Source organism: Opisthocomus hoazin, chromosome 4 (assembly GCF_030867145.1).
Source record: "Opisthocomus hoazin isolate bOpiHoa1 chromosome 4, bOpiHoa1.hap1, whole genome shotgun sequence".
Lineage (NCBI taxonomy): Eukaryota > Metazoa > Chordata > Aves > Opisthocomiformes > Opisthocomidae > Opisthocomus > Opisthocomus hoazin.
The window spans coordinates 86,323,702-86,351,535 of NC_134417.1; the positions used below are offsets into that span (position 1 = coordinate 86,323,702).

General features: G+C 43.4%; 1 protein-coding gene across 1 annotated transcript in view; it reads right to left on the reverse strand.

The window, feature by feature from the left end:
• The window catches only part of DPP6 (dipeptidyl peptidase like 6), a 587,128-nt gene extending 565,858 nt beyond the window's left edge, over positions 1-21,270 (reverse strand). Inside the window, exon 1 of the mRNA XM_075419777.1 lies at positions 21,040-21,270. Within this exon, the coding sequence (XP_075275892.1) occupies positions 21,040-21,099 (60 nt within the window). The 5' untranslated portion in view covers positions 21,100-21,270. The remainder of the gene's footprint in view (positions 1-21,039) is intronic.
• Between the last annotated feature and the right edge of the window lie 6,564 nt (positions 21,271-27,834).

Sequence of the window (27,834 nt, forward strand, 5' to 3'; positions counted from 1 at the left end):
TCCCAAGCAACTCCTGGGTGCAGTCAGGGAATTAACGCAGGTGCTGGCCCACTGCTGAAGAGCAAGCAGCAGCCTTTTTGGGAGGTTCTAAGAGATTAGCAATAGAGATGTGGGCAGTTCATGCCAGATGGCTTCAGTGTCTGAGAACTGTCCCAGGCACGTTTAATCTACTGGAGTGGAGGCAGCCTGTCAGTGTAAGGGAACAGAAATGTGCAGGCTGTTCTGCATGGGGACATCATGTACCCTTCTCTTGCAACCCTTCCACGATTTAGCTTGGCGCATGCAATTGAAGGATACATATTAGGATGTTTGTCTTTTATCTGGAATATATTATCTCTCGGAGTGTTGCTATGAACGTGCTCCTTCAGGACCAGGTGCTACAGAACAGACCGTGGAGGGAAGCAGTGACAGAGAAGGGAGTGCTGTGCCTGTGGATACAAGGGACAATTAATTCAATCCCACTAACACTCAATCTAAAAGCTATTGCTGGAAGATTATGGGATAGCAACCTGAAGAGTGCTCTGACATGAGGAGTGCAGCAGGGAAAGGAACAAGTACTGCAGCAGCACAGGACTTTCAGCCAGCTGCATAGCATCCAGGTTTCAGGCCACACCAGCTAATTCCATCCCTTATTCTGTTGACAGAGAACCAATGGATGTGGTCCACAAGAGATCAGAACTCATTTAAGGTGATAGTCATCATCTCACCTAACACACCAGAGACTTGAAGCAGGGCCCTCCACCTTCCTGGTCCATGCCAGAGCCCTCAGTTGCACCAGGGCCAAGAGCAGCACCTGTGTTTCTCCAGAGCTGAAATCTGTTCTGCACGCTCAGGTGGACTTTTTCCCCTGTAGTTCACGGTCAGCTGGAGACAGTCCCCTCCAGGCACAGAAAAATCTCCTGCCATGATGACTAGTCAACAGTATAAGTCCTCCCCTAACAAGCTGTTTCAGGCTTGTACTCCAGGTTACAAAGCATGCATGCATCCCTCAAAACAGAGACAGCTTCAATGCTCCAAGCTACATCATCTTGCCATTTTTGAGTTCATCAGAGCCAGAGGCACCTGGGTCATCCCTGCCATCCATCAGCAAGAGCTCTCAGGACCAAAAACACCCCAGAAAATCCAGCTGGGACTCAGATGACCCTTCCAGGTAGCAGCTACTGAGAAGAGCCAGTAACATCTAAGCATCAGGTACTGGGCATCTACAAGCCCCCCTCTTCACCTTCTGCTGCTGACCTGCAATGAGATGGTAAGCAAAACACTTTGCCTTTCTGACTCCATGTTTCACATGTTATTTGTTCTTTATTTTGAGGGATGATGAACAGGAGGGATGTTCTCTTAAAGCAATTTAAAATGCAACTAGCACACATCTCTAATAAAAGTCTCACTGCGATTCAAATGCATAGCGACTCTGTGATAGGTATCTTCTCAAAAGATACTTAATTTATGCCCCTCTCTCTCCAGTGCCACATTTGCCTTTGGTTCATCTCTAACTGTTCATTTGGCTTAACCAGAGAGGCCAGTGTAAGGCCAGCTTTGGGAAATGTGCCAGCATTACTTAAAGATTTATCCATGCTGCAAAAAAATCCTTTCATGCTTCTGATTACTAATTACAAGCAAATACTTTGATAGCAGTGGAAATCAGTTAACTATCCTCCCACCTTTCAAGGCACTGCATCAAACTTGTCACTACGTATGAATGCATGTCTTAATCCAGTTTGATCACAACCTGGAATGAATAAGCTAAGAATAGGCTGATGCAATTGAGCACATGAAAGTTGAAAACATTCACTTACTATTTGGGACTTGATTTCTATTTGAATTAATGAGCACAGTGCTATAAATATCTAATTTCCATGAATTTCAAATAATGTAGGAAGCACATCTGGGATGTCAGCATTGGGAAGGAAGCATCTTTGCTTCTTCACTGAAGCAAACCAGTGACATTTCCATTTAACTCGAGGCCCCAGCCAAGTCCCCACAGGAACTGTGACTTCTTCCTGCCAACACTTGACCCTCCCTGGAGGCTTTTTAGCCAGTGGCCACTTGTTCTGGGAGAAACGCTACAGAAGTTGGAAAAACCCCACAAACTCTAACCAGCTTTATTGACTGTGTTAGAAATACTATTCACATGAACAAGCAGACAACAGAGTTGACCCAATAAAGCCAGATTCAGCATTGCTGTTAGACGATACATACATTCACTGTAAGAAAGCACACTTCTGAGATTTAATTTGGCACATGTAATTGAAGGACATACATTGGGATGTTTGTCTTTTATCCGGAATCTATTATCTCTCTGAATGTTGCTATGAATGTGCTGCCTTCTATGGAATTTTTTGTTTATCTGACAGTATATTCAGCTCCCTGATAGCAGGATTTGCATCTTGAGTTTGAATATGCCTCTGTCACATACCTGCAGCTTTCCATCACAGGCAATAAATGTATTTATTTAATTTTATTTTATTTCTTATTGAATCTAGTTTTGTGTAATGCTTTGTCTGCTCCAGAGAGATGTGCACGGCTACATACGTGCTAAAACTGTTTTCCCAGAAACGAAGATCAGCACTCAGGAATTCTGCTCAGACCAAGAACTAAAACTGGAGATGGATGGAGAGATGTTAAGTCACAAAACAATGGTTCCTCTTCTTGTTGTTGTGGATTTTTTTTTTTATTTTTTTTTTTCAATACACAAGCAGACAAATGCCTCACTCCTCAGTCACAGCAGTTTTAGGATCCATATGTTCTTCAACAAGATCTGGCAGAAGATTTCCACCGGAACACTTTTCCATCAGGAAAAGCCAGATTGAGAAAACCAGCTTTGTTGACACAATCATACCGATTTTGACAAAATTTTGGAGGAAAGATAAATTCTGATTTTTAATCAGATCCAGTCTCAGCAGTTGACTCATGCACAAAAAAGTACAAAATTGAAACCTCATCCTTTATAGATTTTTACGTACTCTGGCTCTGTGTGTAAAAAACATGAATGAGCAGAAAAAGGGGCCAAATCCAATTACACCATTAATCACTTCTGCAGTCTGCTGGTATGAGACCTGAAGTGGGTGTCTTTCTATATTATGAGGGGAAAAAAAAAAAATAAAATCTCTGTCACTACTGCATTAGATTTATGCGCGTGGCAGGGGCATCGGTTGCCGCCATGCATATCAGTGTGCTTAGAGCAAGAGTAGTGCTGCAAGCAAAACTTCAGGACTGGCCAACAGAGCTCTGCCTTCAAATAGTTCAAGGAAAACTATGCCAGCTCCTCCAACACTGAATCACAGGCTAATGCACTGCATTATTACTGAGAGATGCAGAGTCTCTGTTCTTCCGCTAGCCACATTAACAAACCGACAGCCTGTATCACAGGTTCAAATGCTACAATGCCTGACTTTATTCTGCAGCTTTCAAACAGGTTCTGAGATTTTTCTGTTATGAGTGACATCTACCTAAATCCCTGGATAAAACACACTAGAAACTAGAGAAGCTCCTATAAAAGGTGGCACTGAACCCACAGCTTTTAGTTCCCAAAGCACAAACCCCATCTCTAGAAACAAGGAGGACAGGTTTGGTTAATACAAGTAGTCCTTGCGATCACCAGACCTGAACATGTCAGCAAACCACACTTCATACAGAGTAGATTAAGAGGGAGCTATTAAAAAAAAAAGAGAGAAATAAAGAAACAAAGCTCAGACTATCAATGAAATAATGCCTCTAGGTCAACAACTCCTGAGCAAGTAACCCGCGTAATTAACCACCACAAAGCTCTGTAACTAACCTGCCAAACTATACTCATTAGGAAAGTGAGAAGAGAGAGTATTTGGAACACCAGATACTTATTTTCAAGAGAGGAGATAAACCAGGACAAATGACAGAGAAGCCCAAAACTTCTCTGAGGCAAGCTAAGGAGGACAATGTCCTCCAATTGCCCATCAGTACTTGAACCGGGCCTTGCTTGAACCCTGCCAACTCCACGGGTATCACTAGCCCCCAGAAAACTTCAGACAGGAAAACCTAAGAATGCAAGGATCAATTTTACAGCCTGGGCTAATCCCTGATTTTTAACATACATTAGCAGGCTGGATTACTTTATGCATTAAACAAAGGCTACACACATTTCCTCTCATGGTGAAAAAAATGCACTGATGAAAGAAAGTAAACCACCTCTTACTTTATAGACCTGCCGGTCTGCAAGGTATGTCACAAATTTGCATGACAACCCCAAGCTTTTGGGTTTACACTTGGGTTTCCAAGTCTGGAAAAAAGATGTGAGAAAAATCATATTAGACAGAGACCTCCCAACTCCCATCTGAGAAGGTATCTGTGAATTTTCCATCTTGGCTTTCCTAGCGATGTTCCATGTGCATAAAATATGCCCCAGAAACACAATGTTTCAGGATGAACCAAGGAAAATCTGTTGTGTAGAGCACAAATCTGACTTTTGCTGGACTGCTGCCCAGGTGCTCAAAGACAATTTACGCCCCTGAGTCATGATGAAGTCGATCTGCATACCTCTGGTACTCCTGAAGTAGGATTCTTTCCCAGTATTTTAATCTGCAGAGGCATTAGCTGTTTTTCTCCATCTTACCATTTCATTTGTTGAATGACTGGACTTTGGGGTAGGTCCAAACAGTCCTCCACCCCCACGGACGTTCTCCCTCTCAGTGCTGAGCAGTTGCAGCTCTCAGCACACACATGAGCCCTCTTTGGGGGTGTCTGACTGTTCACAAAGAAGCTGTGCCAGAATTTCTGCTAGCGTGAACAAGCGGATTTCCATGACTCCAGCAGCGCCAACACCAGCAAACAATTTGGCCACACGTGATTCTTGCAGAAACAAAATAAAGATGATACAGATGGGTACTATTCTCGATGTTTGAGCTACCAGCCAGTGAGCTGAATTAAACCCTAAACTCATAGTCAGCAGGAGCGTGGGGCTGATTTCAGTAGCCATGCACCCACGGGAAGTCCCTCACCGCTCCCAAACAGGCTGCTTCCAGGCAGTGGTGGGTTTCTGTTTGGCAGCATTTCTCATCAGCTTTGCACAGCTGTAATGAGTAAAAAAAGTCAGGGACCTTCCACATAGCTTAGAGGACTTGTTTCATTACGACGAGAAGCATTTGCATTCTTTTTTTGATAAATGCCCCAAAATAATTCAGTAGGTACTGGTATATAAAAAAAACCCAAACAAAAAAACAAAAAAAAACCAACAAAAAACAACACCGAAAAAACCCAAACCTAATCACAGACTACCTTTATGTCAGAGACTTCTAGGCTGCCTCCATTTAACATAGAGCAAAATATTACCCTATACTTGTCAATCTGAGGATGAGGGGAACCAAAGTCCTCACCCCAGTTTGCAGTAAGGAAAGTGCTTAGGACCCAGGATCAAACCACCGTACCCTCAGCTCGGTCTGCTGCAGCAGAAGTCTTTCAAGCTCTGCTTGTTAACCACATTTTCAAAGACCGATCATCAGTTCACATCTCCTGATTTTCTTGTATGAGCTGTACAACGCCAGTTAATTGCCTCTGTCTGAAGTAGCCTCCTTAGCATATAAAATCTCCCCGTGTCTTTTCTTCTGCAGTGCACCGTGAAAGGAACTTTAAAAGAGAATTACAGAAGTAAGTGAAAACCAAACAGGTTGCAGCTTAAGCCTTTTCAGATGGAAAGGGGCAGGATGAAATGGATGTCATGGTAAATGCTTTCCTGTTATGAAAGGGAGCTATTTTTTTAAAAAATATCTAAATATATGAATTGTACAGTAAAAAAAGATAATATATATATACACTTTCATTAGGATTTTTAAAAAGTGATATGCAGCTACCTAACTTTGCTTAATAAATGACCTCATTCTTCTCCTGTGGGAGGCTAAATCCTTTCTGGAAACAGCCCCATCACCAGGGGAATCTCAGGTTAGGAACCCAAGCCCCACAAATGCCAAGTCAGCAGTCAAAGATGCAACTATTAGCCATTTAACCCACCAAAGAGAGACCAAGATCCAAGTTGAAAAGAGAATAAAATAAGGATAGCTTGACATCAGTTCTCATCTCGAAAATACGTTTAGTACTTGTGGTGGGTTTGTGTATCAGGACAAAGTGAAATGAAACCACAGCACAACCTACAAATCAAGGGACAGGAAAAAATGGAATAGTCAGGACCAACAGTGTTTATTTTCCCTAGGGGAAAAAAAACCAAAACAAAACACATAGCTTCTCCATAACACAGCAAAAATTAAAGAAGTTGAAGAAGAAAAAGGCACAGAATTCAGTATGCAACTTACTGTTATACTTGGGCTTTATTAGAAGATAGTTAATTTGCTGCTGCCAAAAGATAAAACTAAATTAGACAGAACAGTCCCAACTCTTCATCAGGCTTGAGACCTTCTGCTCCGAGCAGGTGGAGTGAAGGAGCCTTAAAAGTAGCACAGGAGGTGGATAGAGTGCTAAAACTGCACATCATGCAACAGCTTCTACTTGCCACTGGTATGTGAAGGCTTCTTGAACTCACTTGTCTTGACCTCCTGGAGATCAGGATTTCTATTGCTGGAGTGTTGTGAAGGGCAAAGAGCACAGGGAGCTTGCTAAGCTGGAAAAGCACAGAGAAGAATTGCACGATACACTATGGAAAGATGGGGTTGCAATGCTTGGCAGCCACCCAGAGAGTGGGAAGCCCTCTGCTGAGAAGACAGATGTTCGCTGCAAAAATACAGCGCTCCAGATCCTCTTTGGCTTCAAGATTTCACGAACAAAGGTCACCTCAGAGGGCAGGAGAAAGGGTAGCCTTCTGCTGGGAATGGCATGCCAGAGTTAGGTACCCCATGTCCCAACCTCACTCAAACATTTCAGGGTCATGACAGCATTGAGACTCACCTGGTCCATCATCACTGCTGATCTCTGGCTGTTGCCATAGTTTTGTGGGATGCTGAAAGCTAGTGCTAGCTTGAGGAGCCTTACAGTCATCTCTGTTCCCTGTGCTTTCCTGAATTTCTCCTGTGGTATTTGGCTATACCCAAAGATCAAGGTCAAACTATCCTGTAATTGCTCATGTAACACTTGCATTTTCTTCTGAAAATTTGCTGTCAAGCACGGGGCACAGCTATCACCCTGAACTTGGACCCAGTTATTGCCAGACTCATTTCTTACACTCTTCCACAGACTGCCCAGATGAACCCAGGAGAGTTAAGTGGGCTTCAAAATTACATGGCCTAAGTTGCAGAAAAGCACCCCTGGAATGCTCAAAAAAGAAAGAAAGAAAAACAAAAAAGAAAAACTCTACAAAGAGCTCTCACCTCCCATGTAATGGCAGGCACTTGTGCAGAGACCACCAAATGTCATATTTTAATCCACAAGTGACTAAATATCTTTCAAAATCCAGTCCCTGCTGTCCTCGTTTCTCAGTGCCACTGTCTGTAAAACTGGAGTAACGCTACTCTACTGTAATCCAATCCAACAGCAATCAGTAGTTTTCTGAAGAAAATCTCATTAGAGGTTTTGAGGAGCTGAAACACTATAGCAGTGGAGTTCAAAGAAATATCCTAGCTGATGACTGCCTCTTCCTTCACCCCAAATTTCCTCCCTTCTGAGGAAAATGCCTCTAAAACACCATTTACTAAATTCTGGCAGAGCTTCGAAAATAACTTTCTAATGTGTCCACGTTTTACAGCAGGAGTTGACGTTTTCCCCGTTGATTTTTACAAATTACACGGTCGCTTAGCCATAGAGTTATTTCTAAATGGAAAAACATATCTTTAAAAAGCACAACTAAATAAAAAAACCCTAAATATAACCATCCAAAGCTACTTACCAGAAAAGGAGACTAAAACCAGCTATATTTCCCAAAACACAACATTCCAAACGTTTGCTCATCTCAAAGGTCTGAATAGTTTAGAATTGATTTCCCAAATATGAAAGAACCAGGGTAGGATGCTAAGACTGCTCATATAACAAGAGCTGTTAGCAATACTGACACAGCCCGATTTTTCTTCACCATCAGTCACGTACCGAATTAAGTCCAGTGAGGTTATGACAACGGGATTAAGGGAAGTGTCACCATGCTGGCATTAAATCCACGTTACAGGAGTGGAGAGTGAGCCTTGGCCCTTATTTTGAACATTGAAGTAAATCCTCCACCCTTAGCTCTTAGAGCAGTAAGGGAAGGAGATTCTGCTGTACCAAAAAACACACAGTATCAACAGAAAGCAGTGTATTTTTCAATATAAGATCTCATTATTGATCATATTTATTTAGAGCAACATTTACGAAATAAGGCACAGCCTGAGTAGTAGCTGACCAGCTAATGTTTGCACCGTGCTCTACAGGGCTCCCAAAGGACCTTGCAGTCAAAGCCACCAACATTGATATCACGCTCACAATTACAGGCAAAGCAGGAGTTAACCTTGCTTGCTTTATCTACATCTGCCTTCCGCTGCACACAGATTCATAAATCTTCTGTGCACTGATATCAGCATTTTTGCAAAACTTATTCACCCGTTTCAAAAGGATTGGCTTGGCTGGACTAACCTTTTTTTTTTTGTTTTTAAGAAAAAAAAATCTCCCAGTTCACGTGAGCATCCTTTTTCTCTTGGTCCAGACAACAGGCTGCCTCTCCAAGGATTCTGAAGACTTCTCAAGACTGAAATGCAGACATCAACCTAAGTCTGCATCCATAACTACCCTGATCAGAATAACCCAAGCTTTTCTGAAACCTGAATTTTAGAAAATAAAACCGGTCACTTTTCCCCCAAGCTCTGACTGCTGTGCCATGTATTATTATAGATAAATCAATCTTAGGTATGCTGATTACACTAGTATTCAGCCATCCATCCTGACCCACAAGAAATGTCCTGGCTCTTGGGAAACGGCACGCAAGAATTTAATACCATAATTCTTCCCAGCTTTTCTTACCCACACTGACAACTAGTAACACAGTACACAAGGCTGATGCTACAAGAAGGATGCCATTTGAGATTAGCATGCCTATGTTTAGGTGCTTATATGAGTGCCAGATGTCAAAACTCCTATTACAGTCAACAGGGATCCAGTCAAAACAAGTCAATGGAATGTAAGAACCAAGTCAGGGAGAAGTCAGCCCACTGTAACCTTAACGGCGAGCTTCATCACCCTCTAGACTCTTCTGACTGTGTCCTATTGACTGTAACGGGAGCTTAGGTATTGCCTGTTCAATTCCACTGCCTAAATGAAGACACCCAGCACCATTTGAGATGTCCTGGCATCCCCAAGACATACTGCTGGTGCTGACAGACACAACCCAAGACCTGTGGGAAATTCATGTTCCTGTGATACAGCAGGTGAAAGGCTACCTGGCACATCTCACAATACTAGTGCAGCAAAATCCTGCCCCTAGGTTACATGTGAACAGAAATTATATGTCTAAATATTGGTGCTGTAATCCTTAAACAGAGTCCTATCCTTAAGGATCACCTCATACCCAGCTAGTGCAGAAAGAGAGTTTCAGACCTTCTGAGGTCTTCAAGTCAACACCTCTGCATCATTTTGATGGTATTTTTTCACCTCTGCAGTAATACTGGCTATAAACCTGAAGGGTTTTTGCTTTTGTTTTTATTTTATTAAACAAAATTGGAAACCTTGGGAAACACATGAAATCTCATGCTTAGGAGTGCTGTTATAGTGGTGCTCCAGAATACTAACACAAACACGTAGCCAAAATGTGAAGATTCATTCACATTTATACATCAGAAGGAAGGTGCCTTTTCAGTGATGCTCCAGTATACCCTTCCCACTCTTCAAAACAATCGCTTTTTTGGAAAACACCACCGCTTGGACTCTGTGCTGCTTCTGCTGCTGAGATCACAGATACTGGCTTTCAAACAGCTCACGGGACAGGAGATACCTTTTCTACAACACAATATAAACATACACCTTTGCTTTGATAACATCTACATTTTATCATCTTATTTTAGTATTTGGGTGTATCTTTTGTGCTTCAGCCTCTGCAAAGAACAGCCATTTCTCAGTTGGATACAGTCATTGTTCACATGAATGGTGTTACAGTCTTAGTTAAGTTGCTACGTCTGGGAATAACAGTGGTAGGACCATATTGTCATTTGCCTGTTTTCTCCTACCTCTTTTCAATTTCTATTTCCAGAGCACGAGAGTATGCAAGTGACAGCTTCTGTTGAATAAAATATTTATTTTTTTTCTTTTCTGGATGATCTCCATATCAAAATCCAAATCTAACAAATGCTTACAAGGAAGTAAGAGAGGAGCTTTCAAGAAAGAATAAGTCACTTGTGGTAATGTCTCTACAAACTGTAATTTAAGTGCTGGAGGCCTCATTTTTGTAAAATCAGTAAAATTTTAAGCACCAGGAACCACAGTTCTTCATTACCGGGTTCTTCAAAAAACTTTCCGCTTTACACTGAAAAAGCTTTAGAGGCAATCCTTCCATCAGCACACTAGAGATTTAGGTATGTTGCTTCTGCTGACATTGTTGGAAGTTAGACATGGACATCCCACCTGTGCTTAAAATAAAAACAAAATAATCTCCCTCTTTTTCAGCTAGTCCATATCAGTTGCTAATCAGAATTTCTCTGGTGCAAAATACATGCTGTAAAATATGAAGCTACAGCAGAAAAAGTACTTGAGGAAGGCTAACCATTGGAGGTCACTTACAAGATTTTGCTGTCAAAGGTAGTTTTAAATGAGGTATTTTTATCATAATACTGTGATGGTGCACAAAAAAACACTGAACACTGAAGTTTTCTACTGTTCTGCAAAGAAAAGTGGACAAAAGAGGAAAAAAACCAAACACTTGAACTACTGCCATAAATAAAGAGTTTGAGGGTCCATAAGCAATTTCTTTCCTCTCTCCATCCTTGGCTAATACCTCATCACAGCTACTACGATCATGCACGGCTGGAAATTCTAGGTGCAGTTTCTCAGCGGCAGCTTGAAATACCTTTGTAAAAGCACAAGCTGCAGCGACCAAGAGCCATCACTACCTTTTCAGTGGCCCATGTGAATATATCTGTGTTTCTATCTGAATTAGTCCTTCGGTGTCACTGAGCTGGACAAACCAGCAAGGCAGTATATTTTTATGCTATAAATGTCCTCTACACACAACAATTCACACAGATTAACAAAAAGCACACGCAGCTTTCCCTTACAACTTAAAGTAAGAGAAAAACAGCTGGTTTTATTCACTAGAAGTAAATTAACTGCTTTGTACAGTGGAGTATTCAGTGCCCTCCCCTGACACACAAAATAGTAGTAGCAGAGCAGGTGTAGGAAGGAAGCAAGAATGAACCCTAAATGAGGGAGTGAAAGACATGGGCAAGGTGCAGATATGCTCTGTAATACAGCTGCAGTTTAGGAAATTTTAGCAATATCAGGATAACTCAAGTGAATAAAGTTGGGACAAATCAGAAAATATGGAGGTACAAAGCACGCAGCGAGCAGTGCCTGGGAAATTCAAGGGTAGTTCTGACCTGCTGGAGAAGAGATCTATAACAATAATGAGTGACTAAACTTGGAGTAACCGACTGAAGAATTTTGGTGGCCTCTCTGCTGGCAGATTAATTGTGCAATGGGTCATCAGACATGAGGACTGGCAGTGAAGCAAAGCAGCACGTCAAGGAAAGCTTATTATACTGTGTGCTTTCATTGCGTCCCAGACATACCCTTATTCGTATTAGGCAACGTAAGAGAAGCCCCATGACAATCAATGGGATCGCACACAGAAATCAACGCTAAGCAGCAAGACTGTAAAGTGAAGAATAAAATCCTTAGTTTGAGGGATGACCATAGACCAATGAACAAATTTAAAATATAAGTTCTTGGATGTAGAAAGCAGTATTATGCTCTCGGGCTGGCAAGCCTCTTGTTCAGCTGAATCCCGACATCCAACTAGCATTCCCATGGAGTGTTGCAATAGAAATTACACTGAAGCAAGTCCTTGCAGCTGGACCTTTCCTGGACTTACGAAAAACTACCTGATCCTTCACTTCGGAGAACAGAGTTAAAGCACTGGCAAAGGCTCTTTTGTGAGGTCATCATCCAGCAAAATCTGACTTGAATAAAAAACTGCACTAATAATCTGCAAACACTAGGACATTGGGATGCTAAGGGGAAGTCCAAGAAAAGTCGAAAGCCTAGAAGCATAAACCAATATGTTAAAAGAAGAAAAAGCATATGGTGTATCTGCTGCCCCGAGCAGCCGTAAATTACCAGCAGCACACATCTGTCTGCAATTATTTCAGAATCTTCCTAGCATCCCAGTTTTAGATACCATCTGCAAATAAGCAAGTTAGCTGACCTCAAAATGTTGATGTCCTACCTCTTTTCAACTTGCCAGCAGAGCGGAGCAAAGCCCAGCACCTACCACCTTTTCCAGCCCCCAACCCTCTCCCTGGGGCTCCCACCGAGGACAAGCCTTGGCTTTGCTGCAGCATATTTAATTCTGTCTACACGAAGGCACGACACCTAGAAAGTGCTGTACATGCTCTCTTTTTAAATTATCCAGGTTTTTATAATTTTAACAGCCTTCCTTTCAAGCGAGCTGAAACACTGATGTGATCCCCTCTGCTCCTCCATGTGCTCAGTGCTTGCAACACAACTCGCCCCTCTGGGTCCGCTTCCCTTCACGGTCATCTTCTGGAGCAAGGTTTACGTGTCACAGTATAGGGCCTCTGCAACCTCCTATATCTTTTCTTCTTCATTCCAAAGGAGAATATGTTCTTAACGACACTAAAGTTTGCTAAATTCTCAGATTCTAAGCACAATAACATAAGGCCACGAGTGAGGATGGGAACCCCACTTAGTGGGTTACCAGGTTATTATCCTCCACCAAGGAGCTCACAGACCATGCAAAGAAAGGGCTCATCCTTATTTTTACCAACAGAAAAAACTAAAGCATCAGCAGAGTACCTGCTCCAGTCTCAGTATGATGCAAATACCGCTGACTGCTGTGATGTCACATCAAATCCCCAAGGCCATGCTTACACTGGGAGGTTAAAAGCAGGTTGCAGAATGTTTTCTTGACAGCAGCAGTGTCTGGCCTTGAAAATCAGCTGGAATCTGTGATAAAGTGACCATGTGAAAGTGTAAAGCCTAAACAACTTGGCTGGTATCCCAGTGTAACTCAGGGCTTAATCCAGGAATCAGGACATTTTCCCTGAGTGCTTGCACAAGTCTTTTAGCTAAACTTGATTGCTGGCAATGCCATGAAATGCAAATCAGCCCTACCTATACCTAGGTAAATATGCGGTAAATCAGTGCTAACTGATAATCAAACTATTTCACTCAGAAAAAACAAACAAACAAACAAACAAAAAGTCGCAGCATGTCAATCTGGCTATTTTGTTTTAAAACCAGCGTAAAAATCCCCAGTATAACATAAAGATCATAAACATCAAACTCTATCCACACTAGGCGTGGGAAAAGTGCATGAAAAAAATAAAAGTGCTAAACAAATAAATGAATCAATGGAAGCAAATGACTTTCCTATGTTTGTTTAACAACATTAATATAGAAATAAGCCAAATGTGTTTTAGTGAGCAAGAAACTGAGTCTGAAGTTAATCCCTTTTTTTTTTTTATGGCCTAGAGGTCCTTTGTACTCTCACTGAAGTCATGGCCTCAAGTCATCCATACAGCATTCACAGCATACTACATCTATTTTATTGGGAAACACAAATAAATCTTCCTGTTATTTGACTTAAGCATTAAATTATTGAAACGGCTAAGCTAATTTATTTTGATTATCAGCCCACTGGTCTTGGCATTCTAAGTTAACCCCACAATTTTGAGAGAGCTTCTAGTTATCCAATCCTTGAAAACATGATTTTGTTTAAGGACTATCGTTCTAAGTTTTTTTCTTTGAAATTTCAATGAATCAGTTCTGGTCAATAAAAAGTTAATATAAAAAGGTTTACTGCTAAATTACATTGGTGTTCACACATTTGCTCTGTCCTACACCAGTTAAAAAGCCATTGCAGATTCCAGTTATAGCGCTCAGAGCTCCGGCTGCATTTTTAAAGCACCAACTGTTACTTAATTTTGTTAGCATAAACGCCCAATAAAATTTTATGGTGTGTTCAGCTCTCATTAAACATGAAAAACAGCAGCAGAGAGCAGCACCCACAAATAAACAGGGAGCAGGATGGCTCTGGTGTCGCTGATCCCCAGAGCTCATTCAGATTCAGGGCTTGGGGCTCCCCGCACCAGAGAGCACTGCAGAGGCACGAAGAGCGAAATCCCACGCACCGCTGGAAACCCCTCGAGCTCCACACAGCCCTACTGTAATGTTCCTAGCAATTATTTACTAGGGGGAGAACGATCCTTCTTCAGCCCCTTTCTCATGCACCCCCTAAAACCTTAAAACAACAGCTGTTCTAGGCAAAGCATACCCTTGCTGGTGCATACCTGCAAATTGGTACAAAAACCCCAGCTCCTTTTGCTCCCCATCACCCAAAACACCCTAGACAAGATGCTCCATCAACACCAGGACTAGAGGGGCCTGCTCTTCCCCAGGTTGCATCTCACAGTTGGATTCTCTCCAGTCGGGGAAGCGTGACCCCTGCCAGGAGGTTTTTGATCATTCAGGGCATATATAAACTCAGCCTGGCCATCTCCATTTGTCTTCATATCCTTCAGAGGGGCATTTGAGCCTTCCACCAAAATTTCTAGTTTGGATCTACCATGCATCCTCCTTGCAAAATTTCTTGTTAATGGGAACTTTACAGGACAGCTGACACTTGGACAGTCCCAGGAAGCACTCAAGGGAATACGGCTGGAATTAACTGACTAAAAACATCAGGCTTGCAGGTAGAATTGTAGAGAAAGCAGATTACACTGTCTGAAATAATACAAGATCTGGTCAAGAACTTCCCCCAGTCATCACTCCCAAAATCCTTGAGGCTGGGTTGCTTAGTCTTAGAAACTTCTAAAAACCTTTCAATTTACAACAGAAGCAAAACTTCTCTCATTATCCAGTGAAAGTGCTGAATTAATGTCAACTGAAAACTTGCAGTTTACAAGACTGACAGAGAATGGGGTAAAAAAAATGTTTCAAGCACTTCCCCTGAAGTTCCCTGGCATTTTTTCTTGACTTAGAGTTCACTGTTCCTAGCTTTGGCAAGTTTTGCTTTCCTCTGCTGCTTTGTGAAAGATTCCCCACAAAGGGCAGAGAAGATAGAGTATTTAAAAAAATGGTATGGGGAAAGAGTTAAATCAACATTACACTGTTCTACCTCACGTGCAAAACAAAACCTTATTCCATATGGAGCCAAACTAACACCTGGCTTCCTAATGAACGGAGGACCCAAGTCTGCAGTTTTCTCTCCCTTCTTTGCCCACACCTACACCGGCCAAGGGATAACATGCTTCACAGAGAGGGATGTGCTGGTGGGATGTCAGGAGCACATGCAGATGAGCCAGCTGGCTCTTAAGTGGCCAATGGCTAGTATTGCCTTCACTTTGCATGGCAGAGTAGCTCAACTTCAGTCTATCCTCTCTACTTACCCTGCAATTTTCACGGAATTTGAGATCATTATTATTCTGTTAAGCTTGCTAGGTTTGGTGGTTTACACTCAGCACATCACTGCCTGTAAAACCAGAGTAATTCTCCCCTTCTCATATTTTTTTGTCTCTTTTTGTCAACTTCAACCATAAACACTCTGAAGGCAAAGCCATTTCTGTCTCTACAGGGTTACAACATCCAGCAGCACTGGGCCTTGATCTCAGCTGGGGCTCTTACGCAATGCTATATTAGGCCACTCTGAAAGGTTAATGTTTGGAGATGGAAGTGTAATTCCCAAGGCACTGCCCTCTGAGCTAGACTGGATTTTGAAAACTGACCATGTTTTAAAGCTCTGGCAGATACATCAAGTCCTACTTTAATACTTATTAGGTGTGGAAGTCAACCTTGCATTCCCACTAGAGTACTAAAATTGGACAACTCGAAAATATACTGCTTAGCTGTGCCCATACATGGTAAGTTACCACACAGAGTAAAATGCAATGCGCAAGTAAAACTGAACTCATTCCTGCTTCAGCAGTAATACAGAGGAGCTACCATAGCTTCCTTATCTTCATTTTCTGCATCCAAGAGTGCTAGAAATTCTGTGGCTCTATTGCTTCTATAACTTTAGAGGTATTGAATCTCTCTGCAATTAAACAAACATAAACAAGTAGTAATTCAACTGAAGTCAACAGAATTCATACAAGGGGAATAGTTTGTGTAAAAGAGAAGACAACTAGATTCACCCAGTGTAGATGCAATAATCTCTTATTAATTGTTTAAAGAATAAGCGACTGTGAAACAAAACACTCATGTCCTGTTAAAAGGAGATTACTGACCTGTTGACCACGGCTGTATGAACACTGCACTGCCCCTTCAGATCAGGGCAACTCCCTGCAAAGATTCAGTTCTGTAGGAACATCCCACATCAGCAATTTTCTTCTCTTACAGGTTAATTTTGTTCTTTTCAAAAGAATGGGAGAGCAACCAAGGGTACAATCAAAACTGTATTTCCAGTTCCGCTTAATTGAGTGTACTTTACTTTAACAAAGACTCTAAATGCCTTCATTGAGTTGTTTTCACACCCACTTTCTTACATACCAATATTGCTAATTAGTACAATTGTCTCTCCTTTAAAAGAAAAATCAAAAAATCTGTCCAAATGATTTGCTGTTATCCTCAAGCATTCACTATTGCTGATTTAAAAAATCAGGTTGCAGTTATTCAGGCAGAGGTCCCAACCTCAAGACTTTGACTCAACAAGCTTTTCTTAATGCTTACATAAAGCCGAGAGAGGAAGGGTGGTTGCTTAGCCCAAAATGTGTCCTGTAAGCCACATCTAGGAAATCCACAATGGAAACCTGCACCATTCGCTCAGTTTTTAACTCAGCGCTGTTTCATTTTACCATACAGCCTCAATGACTCTTATCACTCCTCTTTGGACAGGAAAACACTTATCTCCTACCCACACATCAGGACCAGAATCATGAGGCAGCTAGAGCCTTGATCCACAAAAACATTTAAATGTCTAAGAAAACATCAGTGCAATTTAGGTAGCAAAAAAATACCCTCAAAACACACACAAGCTGTTTGGGTACCCATCAGTGATGCATTGCTGGGGCCATAAGCTGCATATGAGTGTATGGCAAAGGAGCTGTACCTACATCTCACAGGACAATGGGTCTCAAGAGTTAGGAGACCTGACCTAGCAGATATACACTGACCACGTCCAAGACTGAGATCCACACAAAACAGCTACAACAGCTGTAGTCATTTAAAGATATGGTCAGAGAGAAGTTGAAAGAGATTGAATCAGCAGCGGTGTTGTGCCAACCAGTATGAACTAACGTCCAGCTGAGGCTGCTGTACAAAGCTGGGGGTTTAAACTGTGTCCTCTAGATTGCGCATTTCAGCCAATGGTTTGGCTAAATGTGTTTTCTTCTAAAATAAACAAACTGTACATCCCTGTCCCCCCAGGAGACATGGTGGCTTTCCATCTTCCCCACTCCAAAGAACAGCCCTGTGCTCTGCACTGGCCCCACTCCAAGAGGGGGCACAGGAGCACTGCTGCTGTGGAGCAGCCTGTCTCCTGCTGACTACGACAGTCATCCCAAGGATGGGAGCTGGTGGGTCTCTGAATCCTCATCTACGCTTAGAAGGACTTCAGATCCACAAATCCTGCTCCACGGTATACCTCCTTGCTCACCACACCCAGACGGAGGATGCCAAATAGAGTCGTTTCTAAATAAAGAAATTACTCCAAACGTTTTCTGTAGATTTTCCTCCCTCCAGACAGATGAAATTGGGAATCCCAAGAGGAAATGAAGTACCTTCTCACAGCATCTTCCTTGGTACTAATCTAAGAAAAGAAGAGAAATTTAAGACACAATTTCTGTGCCTTGCATTGGCTGGCATGGGGTTCTGGACTGCTGAATAAAAGCCAAAAGCCAGGAGCTGCAACACGCAGTGCTGAGAAGCCTAAGTCCCCATATGGAGTTAGCCCTCATTAATTCCTTCAAGAAATCTGTTGAGAAGTGACAGCTCAGGACTGAACCCTAAATTCTTCTACCAGGATCTGAATAACTTTCCAATAATGTGCGCTTTCTTAATCAGAGTCGAAGCCTGCTCCCGGCCCATGCAAGAGAGGTGACTGGTTTTGTGCACACTCTCAGCGGCTGTAGGGCTCACCACCCCAACCCCCCGAACACGTCAGAAATGTTCCTACGGTGAAACTTTTCATTACAGCGTTGGGGTGAATCCTCTCGCCTTCCTCCCACAAATTGTCTTAGGAAAGGCAATGGGATTAGTCACAGGCAGGAAAAAAGAGCATTAGAAGCTGTATGTACACAAACTGTTTCTCAAAAATAGTTCTCTAGCCAATAAATCACAGTCTTTCAATAGCACTCACAAGCGGCTTAGGGCTAGATCTTGGTTAAAAACAGGTAAAAAGTGTGACATAGAAATGTGAAAAAATATACACTTTTTAGCGGGCACGCATTACTAGAGTATGGAATTACAATCAAGCTATCTACCTAAGGGCTTTAAGCGTAACCCTCCTTTAATCTTTACCTCCGTTGCTCATCATAACTGTGCAAAGCTGTAAATCTCACAAAGGAAATTCGAAGTCTAAGTGCTCATTGCCTAGCGAGTGGAAAACTCAGAGCAAAGCCAGGAGGAAGACTGACTTTGCCCCAGTGAGTTGGCATTTGCAGCTCTGAGTTGACACAATGTGCTAACATATTTTGGGGAGGAAAGAAACCTTAACAACAAGCTGTTTCTTGAGCAGCAGAAACAACAGTGTTTCTCCCACTCCCTCCCAATCTTTACACAGCCTGTGGTGGGCAAAGGACAGCCCATGATGTAGCTACAGCCACATGTTGACTGAGTTGTTGGGACAGGGTGAGTAAGAGAGATACGGCCAGATTTCCTCTACTCAGGTATTAAATATTCCTTCTTCCCTACTAAGGTATTAAATATTCCTTCTTCCCTACTAAGCAATTGATTTCCATGACACTTGTAGAAAGCTGACATTTGTGACGCTTCTCCTGTTCTGTCAGTTTTGATCAAAATAGGCCAGTGAGTTCAAGAGTTAGGAGATTAGCAAAGTCTGACAAGTCGTGTTTGTGAGTTTGTTGTTTTGGTAGGGTTTTTGTTGTTGTTTGTTGTTCAGGAGAAAAAAAAAAACAAACCACAACTCACAAGCATTTTTGTGCTTTGAAAGTCAGTGTCACAAAAAACCTGGCTGTTCTGCCTCATCTGCTCCATCACAGACCTCTTACAGATTAGTTATTTTTTTCAGCTCTGTTTGATACACTCTCATTTCTGAACTCTGCAAGGTTTCCTTGCAACTGAATCAGTCATGCATGGAGCTTATTGTGTTTTAATTAAAAACCTGAAACTATCAGTCATGTCACTCTTCTGACTTGAAAAAATATATTTATTTCCAATGGAAAAAATATCCACATCCTACAGCATTTGAAAAAAAGATGAAGATGCCTTCAAGACAAAAACAAATGTATCAATTATCAAGTGCTAAGAATATACATATTTGAGCCTCATCTCTTCCTTCGTCATTGAAGTGTTAGGTCAGCAGTTTGACACAATAAATTATTACTGATACAATAACTTTAGCTGTTCAACCCAAAAATCAAAGAAAACCAGAAAGTGGAAAGAAAGGAGGCCCAACATTGAAGTTGCAGGCAAGATCCACGGAGTACCTTCAATTTAAGGCCCCTGAATTGTGCAAAGAACTTATGCATGGGTTTAACTTCAAATATATGATTAGTCATGGAGCTAAGTACATAATTTCAGCAGACTCATCTAACCTGTTTGTGTACTTCCACAGCCCTCATCATGTCGCATCTTTTAATACTCACATAGCCTCACAATTAGTGGGTTTAATCCTAAAAAGATCATATAGGAAAAGGAGGAATAACTATTCACTTTACAGATGGGGAGGTATGAGGTAAATCTGTGTGCCGAAGAGTTTGTAGAATCAGGTCTTCACTCACTAGACAAGACGTACCCAACTAGGTGAGCAGCAGCACCAACATTTCAAACCACATGAACTCAAGTCCAGAAGATGAAACACGAAGCCAGTATTAAGAGGTAAGATAAAAAAGTTAGCATTGCACCATTTCCAGTGAAATCCAAGTTTTGCATTCTTTAATGTGCATCCTATTACCCAGTATGGAAACATGTCACTTTACAAACCAGTAGCCTCAAAAAGGCATTTTAAATCTTTGGGAGGGAGGGAATCCACCACGAACCAGAAACACAAACACTGGAAAACACTTAAAAGAGTTGCAGAAGAAGCATCAACAGAACTGTCTATGCAAAGGCACACACATCTACCCAACCCTAGTTTATATTGCAGGGTATCAGTGTTCTACAGGAAAATGCAAGGGTCAATGTTCATTAGTATCAAAAAAAGGCTAATGCACATTTGATCTGGATCAGGTGCAAGCACCCAATTACATTTCTGTTGAATTCATCAGAATGCACAACAAGGCATTTTATCTCGGGTTTTTTTTTTTTTTTTTAGTGCTGGCTATGCAAACACACCGTGGCAAGAAGCAGCAGACACACACAGACCTGGCCCCACGTTACACACCGGCACAAATCCTCCCCTTCGAATCGTTTTTAACCCCTTCGAAGCAGGAGCGCGAGTTCCGACCGCTCCAGCCCTTGGGGCTGCGAGGCCGCAGCATCCTCGGTCCCCCAGCACCGGGTCCAACGCCTCCCCCGGCCGCGCCGCAGCCGACACGCGTGGAGCCCTGCGCGGAGGGGCGCGGGGAGCGATGCCCCCCTGCCCCGAGCCCCGCTGCGGGGCGGCGGCCGGTCCCCAGCCCAGGGGGCGCCGAACTTCGCCGAACGAGGGGCTGGCGGGAGGAGAGGGGGGTTGCTGCCCGGGGGGGGCGGCGGACGCTCGCAGCTACAGGTTTAGGGACCGGGAGCAGCGGACGGGTGGGGCGGGGGGGCGAGCCGGGCAGCCGCTGCCCACCCCGCCGAGCCCCGTCCGCGGAGCCCCGCGGCCGCTCTTACCTTGGGCCCCTTGCCGCTGGAGCAGCGGACGTTGTTCGTCACCCCGGCCGTCTGGTTCATGCTGGGGCCGGCAGGAAAGTTGGGCTTCAGGCGCGATGCCCCGCGGAGCTGGAGGGTGGGGGGGCGGCAGGAGAGGACGGGATCCCCCGCACCGGGACTTCGCCCCCGTCCGCCGGGGTCTGCGCGCTGGCGACGCTCCCGGCTCCGAAACCCAAACACGAACCACCCCCCCCGCCCCGCCGCACCCGTCCCCGGCACCGCTTTTCTCCCCCGCCCTCCAAGGCAGAGGCGAGGCGAGCCCAGTTCTGCCCGCCTCCCGCCCGCCGGGGCCGCCGCGGCAGCGGGGAGGGCGCGCACGTCTCCCCCGCACCGTCCCGCACCGCAGCGGAACCCGCAGCCGGGCTTCACCCCAACTCCCCCGCCCGGCTTTCCCCGGGGAGCTCTCACTTCTGTTTTGTTTTAATCCCCCCCCCTCCCCGGGCGTGGGCAGTGGGAAATCGCGTTAAAGCCCGTCCAGGTTTCCACCGGGGCTGGGTTTGACCCTCCGGTGCAGACCGTCCAGCTGTTTCCAGTCCACTAATTGCTTGGTTGTGTTTTGATTGACAGATGTTTACTTACCACCAAACCGCAGGATGTGGGTCTTACTTTTTTGGGTAATTCGCTTCCAGGTGTGCTGGAGTTCAGAGCTTTGTTTTGGTGAAATAATGGCTGCACAACCTACTCTGCCTTGCTGATAAAAATTTGGTGTTTAAGTAAAACAAACAAACAAACAAATGGGTGTCATGAGTCATTATCCAGATATTTTCTCCTGTTCCAACTCTCCACTTCAGCCCATGAGACACTGCCTCCTCTGTTCTTGCAACAAAAACTTTGTGAAATTCAGTTCCCAGAGCAGCAAAAAAAACCACAACGCACCAAACCCGCAACAAAACCCCAAACAAAACAGCACACCTTATGCCTGTGTAAGAAGATCTGGATTGCTGAGGCTGAAAGCATCCAAAGTTCATCTTATCAAATAGGGTCTTTTTCTTCTTAGGGATTAATCTATCAGAATAGGTTGTTTCAGGTATTTTTATTCTGTTTCTACAGCATACTTCAAAACCTTTAAATAACTAAAATCCTTTCTGGGTGTTGCTCTTTTTTCGGGGAAGCGAGGCCGTACAGCAGTGCCTCTAGAAGAACAGAAGTGCTCTGGTTGCTCATCACGCACCAGAGCCAACGCTGCTTTGGAGAACCCCAGCTCCTTCATTTCTGAAGGGTACCTATCCCACCTCACGCTTCACTGGCTGTGTCTTCCAGGTCTGTGGCTAAAGCAGATTTAGAGGCCACCATAGAGGCAGATAGCAGAAGAAAGTGTAGTTAAAAAGCAAACTTGGTTAGAGCCACTGGCCTTTCAGCTCTGAGGTAGAAGAGAGGTCCCAAAACCACAATGTGTTGTCAAACTTCAGTCCCTGTCAGCAAGACACACTGATTTTGAGAGAAGAGCAGATATTTAGTGACTGGTTTGATAAAAGAAATAGGTTTCCCCAGGAAGAAACCATCTTTTCAGGGTCAGTCCTTCCTCTCCAAGGCACTCTTGTATTGTAATGACCACACTCTGCTCCTCAATCTTGCAGTGTCGGCTCCCCTTGCTTTACTAAAACAAGGTGTTTAGCTCAGAAGTGCTGCCAGTAAGTCCCCCTGAGCGACAACTGTCCCACCAACCTCCGTGAGCAGTGGGTGCTGGCACCCTGGCCGAGGTATCAAGCATGCCCAGTCCCAAACACCACGCTGATACTATTCCCTGCTGCACCCCTCTGATGGCTTTTACTCTTTTGTACTAATTAAGGGTTGAAGTTTACTGCTCCAACTGCTCTCTTCAGTGGCTTGATTTTCACATCTTCCCAAGAAAAATGTCTGCTAATAAATCCAATTATTGACTTTGAATTGCATATTTGATGGGCCCTGGCTGCATTATATTCTCTCGGTATGGTTTGTTGCACTGAGACGTGCAGAAGTCCCTGGAATTATTTGCAGTTGTACAGACACTCAGAGCAATTTTCAAAAGAGGAAACAGGCAAGCAAAACTGCCCAAAGATAATTTAAATACATGGCAAACCCTTCTGGCCACTACACGGAGCAGGTGAAGACTCTGTACTCTTGTCCCATCTCCTAAGGTAAATTCCTCAGGAAAAAAAAGAATAAAATTTATTCCTGCCTACACATTCTTTCTCGCACAATAAACTCTTCGCATTGCACAAACAGATCACGGGAGTGTTGCCCCATGCTGGTTTATGACAGTTTTATCCTGAAGCAAAGCAGGATATGAAGGACACCACTCCACTGCCCTTTCCGAGGAGCAACCTCCTCTTCATTCTGCAGCCTGTCTATTAGAGCAGGCAGGGAGCCTATTTTCACCGTAGGGCACATTTTGTCTTATGCTCTGGCAAGAAAGAGCCAGGCAAAGTCTACTGCTTCCTCTCATTTTTCCACTTAATGCCTGCCCCACTCATGGGAATCTCCGTTCTCCCCTAAAACCAAGACAAACCTTATGGCATTGGACCTCCCTTCTATTGAGGAAAGGGCAGCTTCCAACTGGGATAGCGGGGAGAGTTCACAGGAGAAGGCTTTTGTTTTCAAAAATATGAGTGAGCATGCTGATGTTTACTAACGCTTGAAAGGAGACTGCTGACTGCACAGTGGAAATGCAGCCTTTGAAATTTGGTAGGAACTGATTCAGTTCCAAATTCTGCCCAGGCCTCTCTATGTGATCCTGGGGGAAAAACCACGACCACCTTCCTTTGCCCTTCAGTGCCTGTCCTGAGTAGGGAAGATCCCACCTCTGCCCATCCGCTTGCAACTTCCCTAGAGCAGAACATACCCATGCAGTCCTACAGAGCCCAGCATAATTTGGCCCTTGTTTCAGTGAAGGCCCATAAATACTGCAGAAAAACAAATGTGAAATCATTACAGTCTGTTGTTTAAACTGACGTGTTTTATATACCTAGAAAAGAACAGACAATGCCACAAACAGCACGAAGTTTTTAAGTGCCTATGAGAAAAGTAAGTGATTTACAGATTAGTATTCGTAGACTGTTCAGTGAAGTGTGAAGGAACAACAATATACTGTCATATAAGCTGTAGCATATAAACATCCCTTGGCATTTTACACTTTGAAAAGGATTATACATAAGCTCAGCTGAGAACAGTTTTAAAAAGGAATCTCAGTCATACTCTTTGGGAACATTTAGTAGGAGAGCTAATCTGTCTTTGGAGCTGAGCTAAAGCTATGCAAAATTGATGCAAGGAAATTCATGTAATCATCACAGAAGATTTAAAAACAAAACTAAATTTTAAAGCCAAAATTATGTCATAAAATTTAATAATGTGTCCAGTGATTTTCTGAGTTCTTCAAATTCGAACTTCACAGGTGAACTGTGTAAAATTGAGAGAAAATCAAAATCAAGAGCTTTATGTATTTATCCTGACTCGAGAAGGTGAGGCTTTTGGAGAAACATCCAGTGTCACAAAACTCCAAGACAAAACAGCAGGACTGCCAACACTGTTTGCATTTGTACTAGTCTAGTCATCTAGTTTCAAGTCCCAGCTCAGACAAGGACCTTTGAAATATCTCCCCACATTTATAAGTTCTTCCCAGGAGCCTGTTTTGATCTAAATTTGAGCTGTCTGGGGCGTGGTACCACTGCTCTGTGAACACTGGGGGTTTTCAGGTTTTCACAATAATATGGTGAAGACAGAACAACTCTGGTTTCCTTCACTGATATTTTCAGTAGAAAGCTGCCTGAGATAGTCTAACACTTCATCACTCCGCAGCTGTGACATCACTTGTGAGTTAACCAGAAGGGTACATCCATTTCGTAGAGGTCAGAAGCCATAGTGTAGGGCCGCAGAAAGCCTAATGAGAACTTGCACTTGAACAAAGGTCAAAGCGTTGCTGAAATCATCAAGGTTTACCTTGCTCTCTATCTTGGAAGCAAAATGTGATTAAAAGCCTGGTTTAAGGAAAATGCTTAGAAAGATGAGGAGTCAACACGCAGCGAGCACGGAAAAGTTGAGAGCACAAGGAGACAAGAGGGATATGAAAATTGAGACCGTGGAGTGCTGAAGAACACAATTCTAAAAATCAATGCAGTGATGGATCAGGAACGAATGCAAAAAGCACAGCTCGGGAAGGCTATAATTAGATGATTTAGTCATAGCCAGGAGTCTGACTGAGCTTTTTGAATCCACTGAAGTGGACACACTTAATGCAGAGTTTGGCTTGGTCGTTACAGTTCTTCCCATGACAGCAACACAGAGCAGGTTCACAGTATCCTTTAGACTTTATTGTAGCAACATAGGTAAAAACCCACTAGTACACACAAGAGTCTCTAACCCTGTGGAAAAACGATACCTGCAGACAAGGCTGAGCATCCTCTGTCGCAGCTGTGCTTCTGGGGCCACTGATGTGGACTCACCGAAACACTGGAAAGCAGGAATAACCCCAGCAGCGCCTGGCCCTGCTGTCCAACATTACGTTCAGTGGCTCTGCAGTGACACTGCAAGGAGCCGGTCGCCAGTCTCACTTTCCTTTTATAGCTACCAGCAGCGGAGGTTAATCAAAGCTAATGTAGTGGTGGGGAAAATGCCAGTGTAAAGCAACACTGATGTGAACATTAAGCCTCCCTGGAACCGAGCCGCCTACGTGGACTTCCAGGCTTTGCAAACAGGCAGGGAAAATGAGGTGTTTTGAGTCCCCCAAAACCTTGAACAGAAATCGTTGCTGAGCAGACTCTATCAGGACATAGCCATGCTGAGTGTAACTTAGGGCGAATACCCAGGCTGATGCTGCCAGCACAGAGGCCAGCTTGGTCCAGCATCCTACCCCCAAGAAGGATGAGTTTCAGTACTGAAGTAAGTGCATTTGGAGCTAGCCCACAGCATCTCTGCTGTCCCTGCAGGCTGCGATGATGACTGGTGGCAAAACCATCCCTGAAAGAAGTTGACTCAGTGAGAATCTGAGAAGCACACAGGAGCCAAAACACTCCACACTTTTCCGGTATCTTTCTCCTGCTACTGTGCTAACAGCAGCTCTCACCTTGACCGAGCCCATCCTGTCTCTTCAGTTACGTTTTTCAACTCTTCTTTTACCTGGCCTGTTGTTCTCCAAAGACATTCTCCCCATGGCAAAAGGGAGCTTAAAAAGAAAGCAACAATTAATTCCACAGATGCTGGACCCTTCGGCTTTCCCCCTGCCTTTCCCTGCCTGCTTATCTCATCCCACTATCATACTTCAGGGGGAAGTGGTATCTCCAACACCTGAGCACAAGTGTGGGATCTAGGATACAAGCTTTGCTTTTGACTCAGCTGCTGATCCAGAGTCCTTTCAGCTTGGATCACCCACGTTTTCCTCCAGCTGCAGGCCAGGTGAGCTGCTGCTCAAAGACCCTTGGAGCAGAGACAACAGACTAGCTTTGGTAAAGGACTTTACTGGAAGTGAAACACCATGTTAGTTAGAAACTAGCCAACTCACTTTTGTATTTTGTAGGTCCCGCAGGCTCCTAAATTCACTGGGCACCAGGGATGCTCAGAAAGCCCCAGCTGGGGCACTCAACCTGCATCCCTTGACAGCTGTGAACTTGCCCAGCAAAGAAATCAGAGTTTATAAAGCCAGAGAGCACATGTCCAAGATGAACCTCATCTACAGTCTGGTGATAAAGGCTTTTTCTTAGTATTTCTGGGGTTTGTGCCTGCTTCTGGAACTGAATTTTATTTTACGCAGCTGCTGGGTAAGCAGTCCCTCAGCCAGATGCATGAACACTCCCAGGTGAATGCCCTAACTATTAGGAATGCTTTAAGCATGGCATTATTAAGTAATAATTTACTCATCCCATTTAGTCTACCAGGTCTCCTTATCAAGGAATGTTATTCATCAGTACCACTCTAGCTCATCAGTACCACTCTAGCTCTCACTCTAATTTATTTATACTTAATGGTCTTTCAAAGACATGTCTCCACACACATTACTTTCAGGCACAAGAATATATATGGGATATTAAATCACATCATGATATACGACATGTTACAAAAATATTGCACGATTTATACAGATTATAAATATAAGAAAAATCTTCCAATAAATTCTGGCATCAAATGCTCTTGAGGCTAGATTAAAGCTACATGAGGCCTTTTAATTTAATAAATCAAGGAGAGATTATTTTATGCAAACCTCACCTTTTCAGAACAAGAAGTCTGTTTGAAGCAGATAAAAAATTCGTATATTGATATTGAAAATGAAGGGTAGCTATCTAGCTAAAGCTCTAGCACTACCTTCTTCACAGGGGTGAGAGGGATTTCTGCAGTGATGCCATAATCCTGCTGACCACAAGATGGTGCAACGTTTTGGCCATGCACGAGTTGGGTCCCTGGTCACCACTCAGATGTTTTGAAACTTCAGATCGCTTTTGACACATGTCAAACAGCGTACAAAATCCATACGAATGAAAAAAAGAAGAGAAAAAAAGCTTTACTGGATAAGTCTTTAAAGCAAGTTCCTCTGCAGAGCAAACTGAAGGGAGATTTTTTGCTTAGAAAGGAAGAATTTTGAAAGTTTTTCAGAAAAAAATAATTTTCACTGAAAGTTCAAGATCCGTCATATGTGAGAAATAAATCAAAAGTACCTGGAAAGATTGTTGCAATGTTGCTCCTGGGAGAAGTAATTCAAGTCCATTTCCCTGGACTTCTCAGTTGTTCTTCATCCATCATGTTGTGAAAGAGTTGTCTTTTGGAGAAGCAGCAGGAAACCCAGCATGGCGT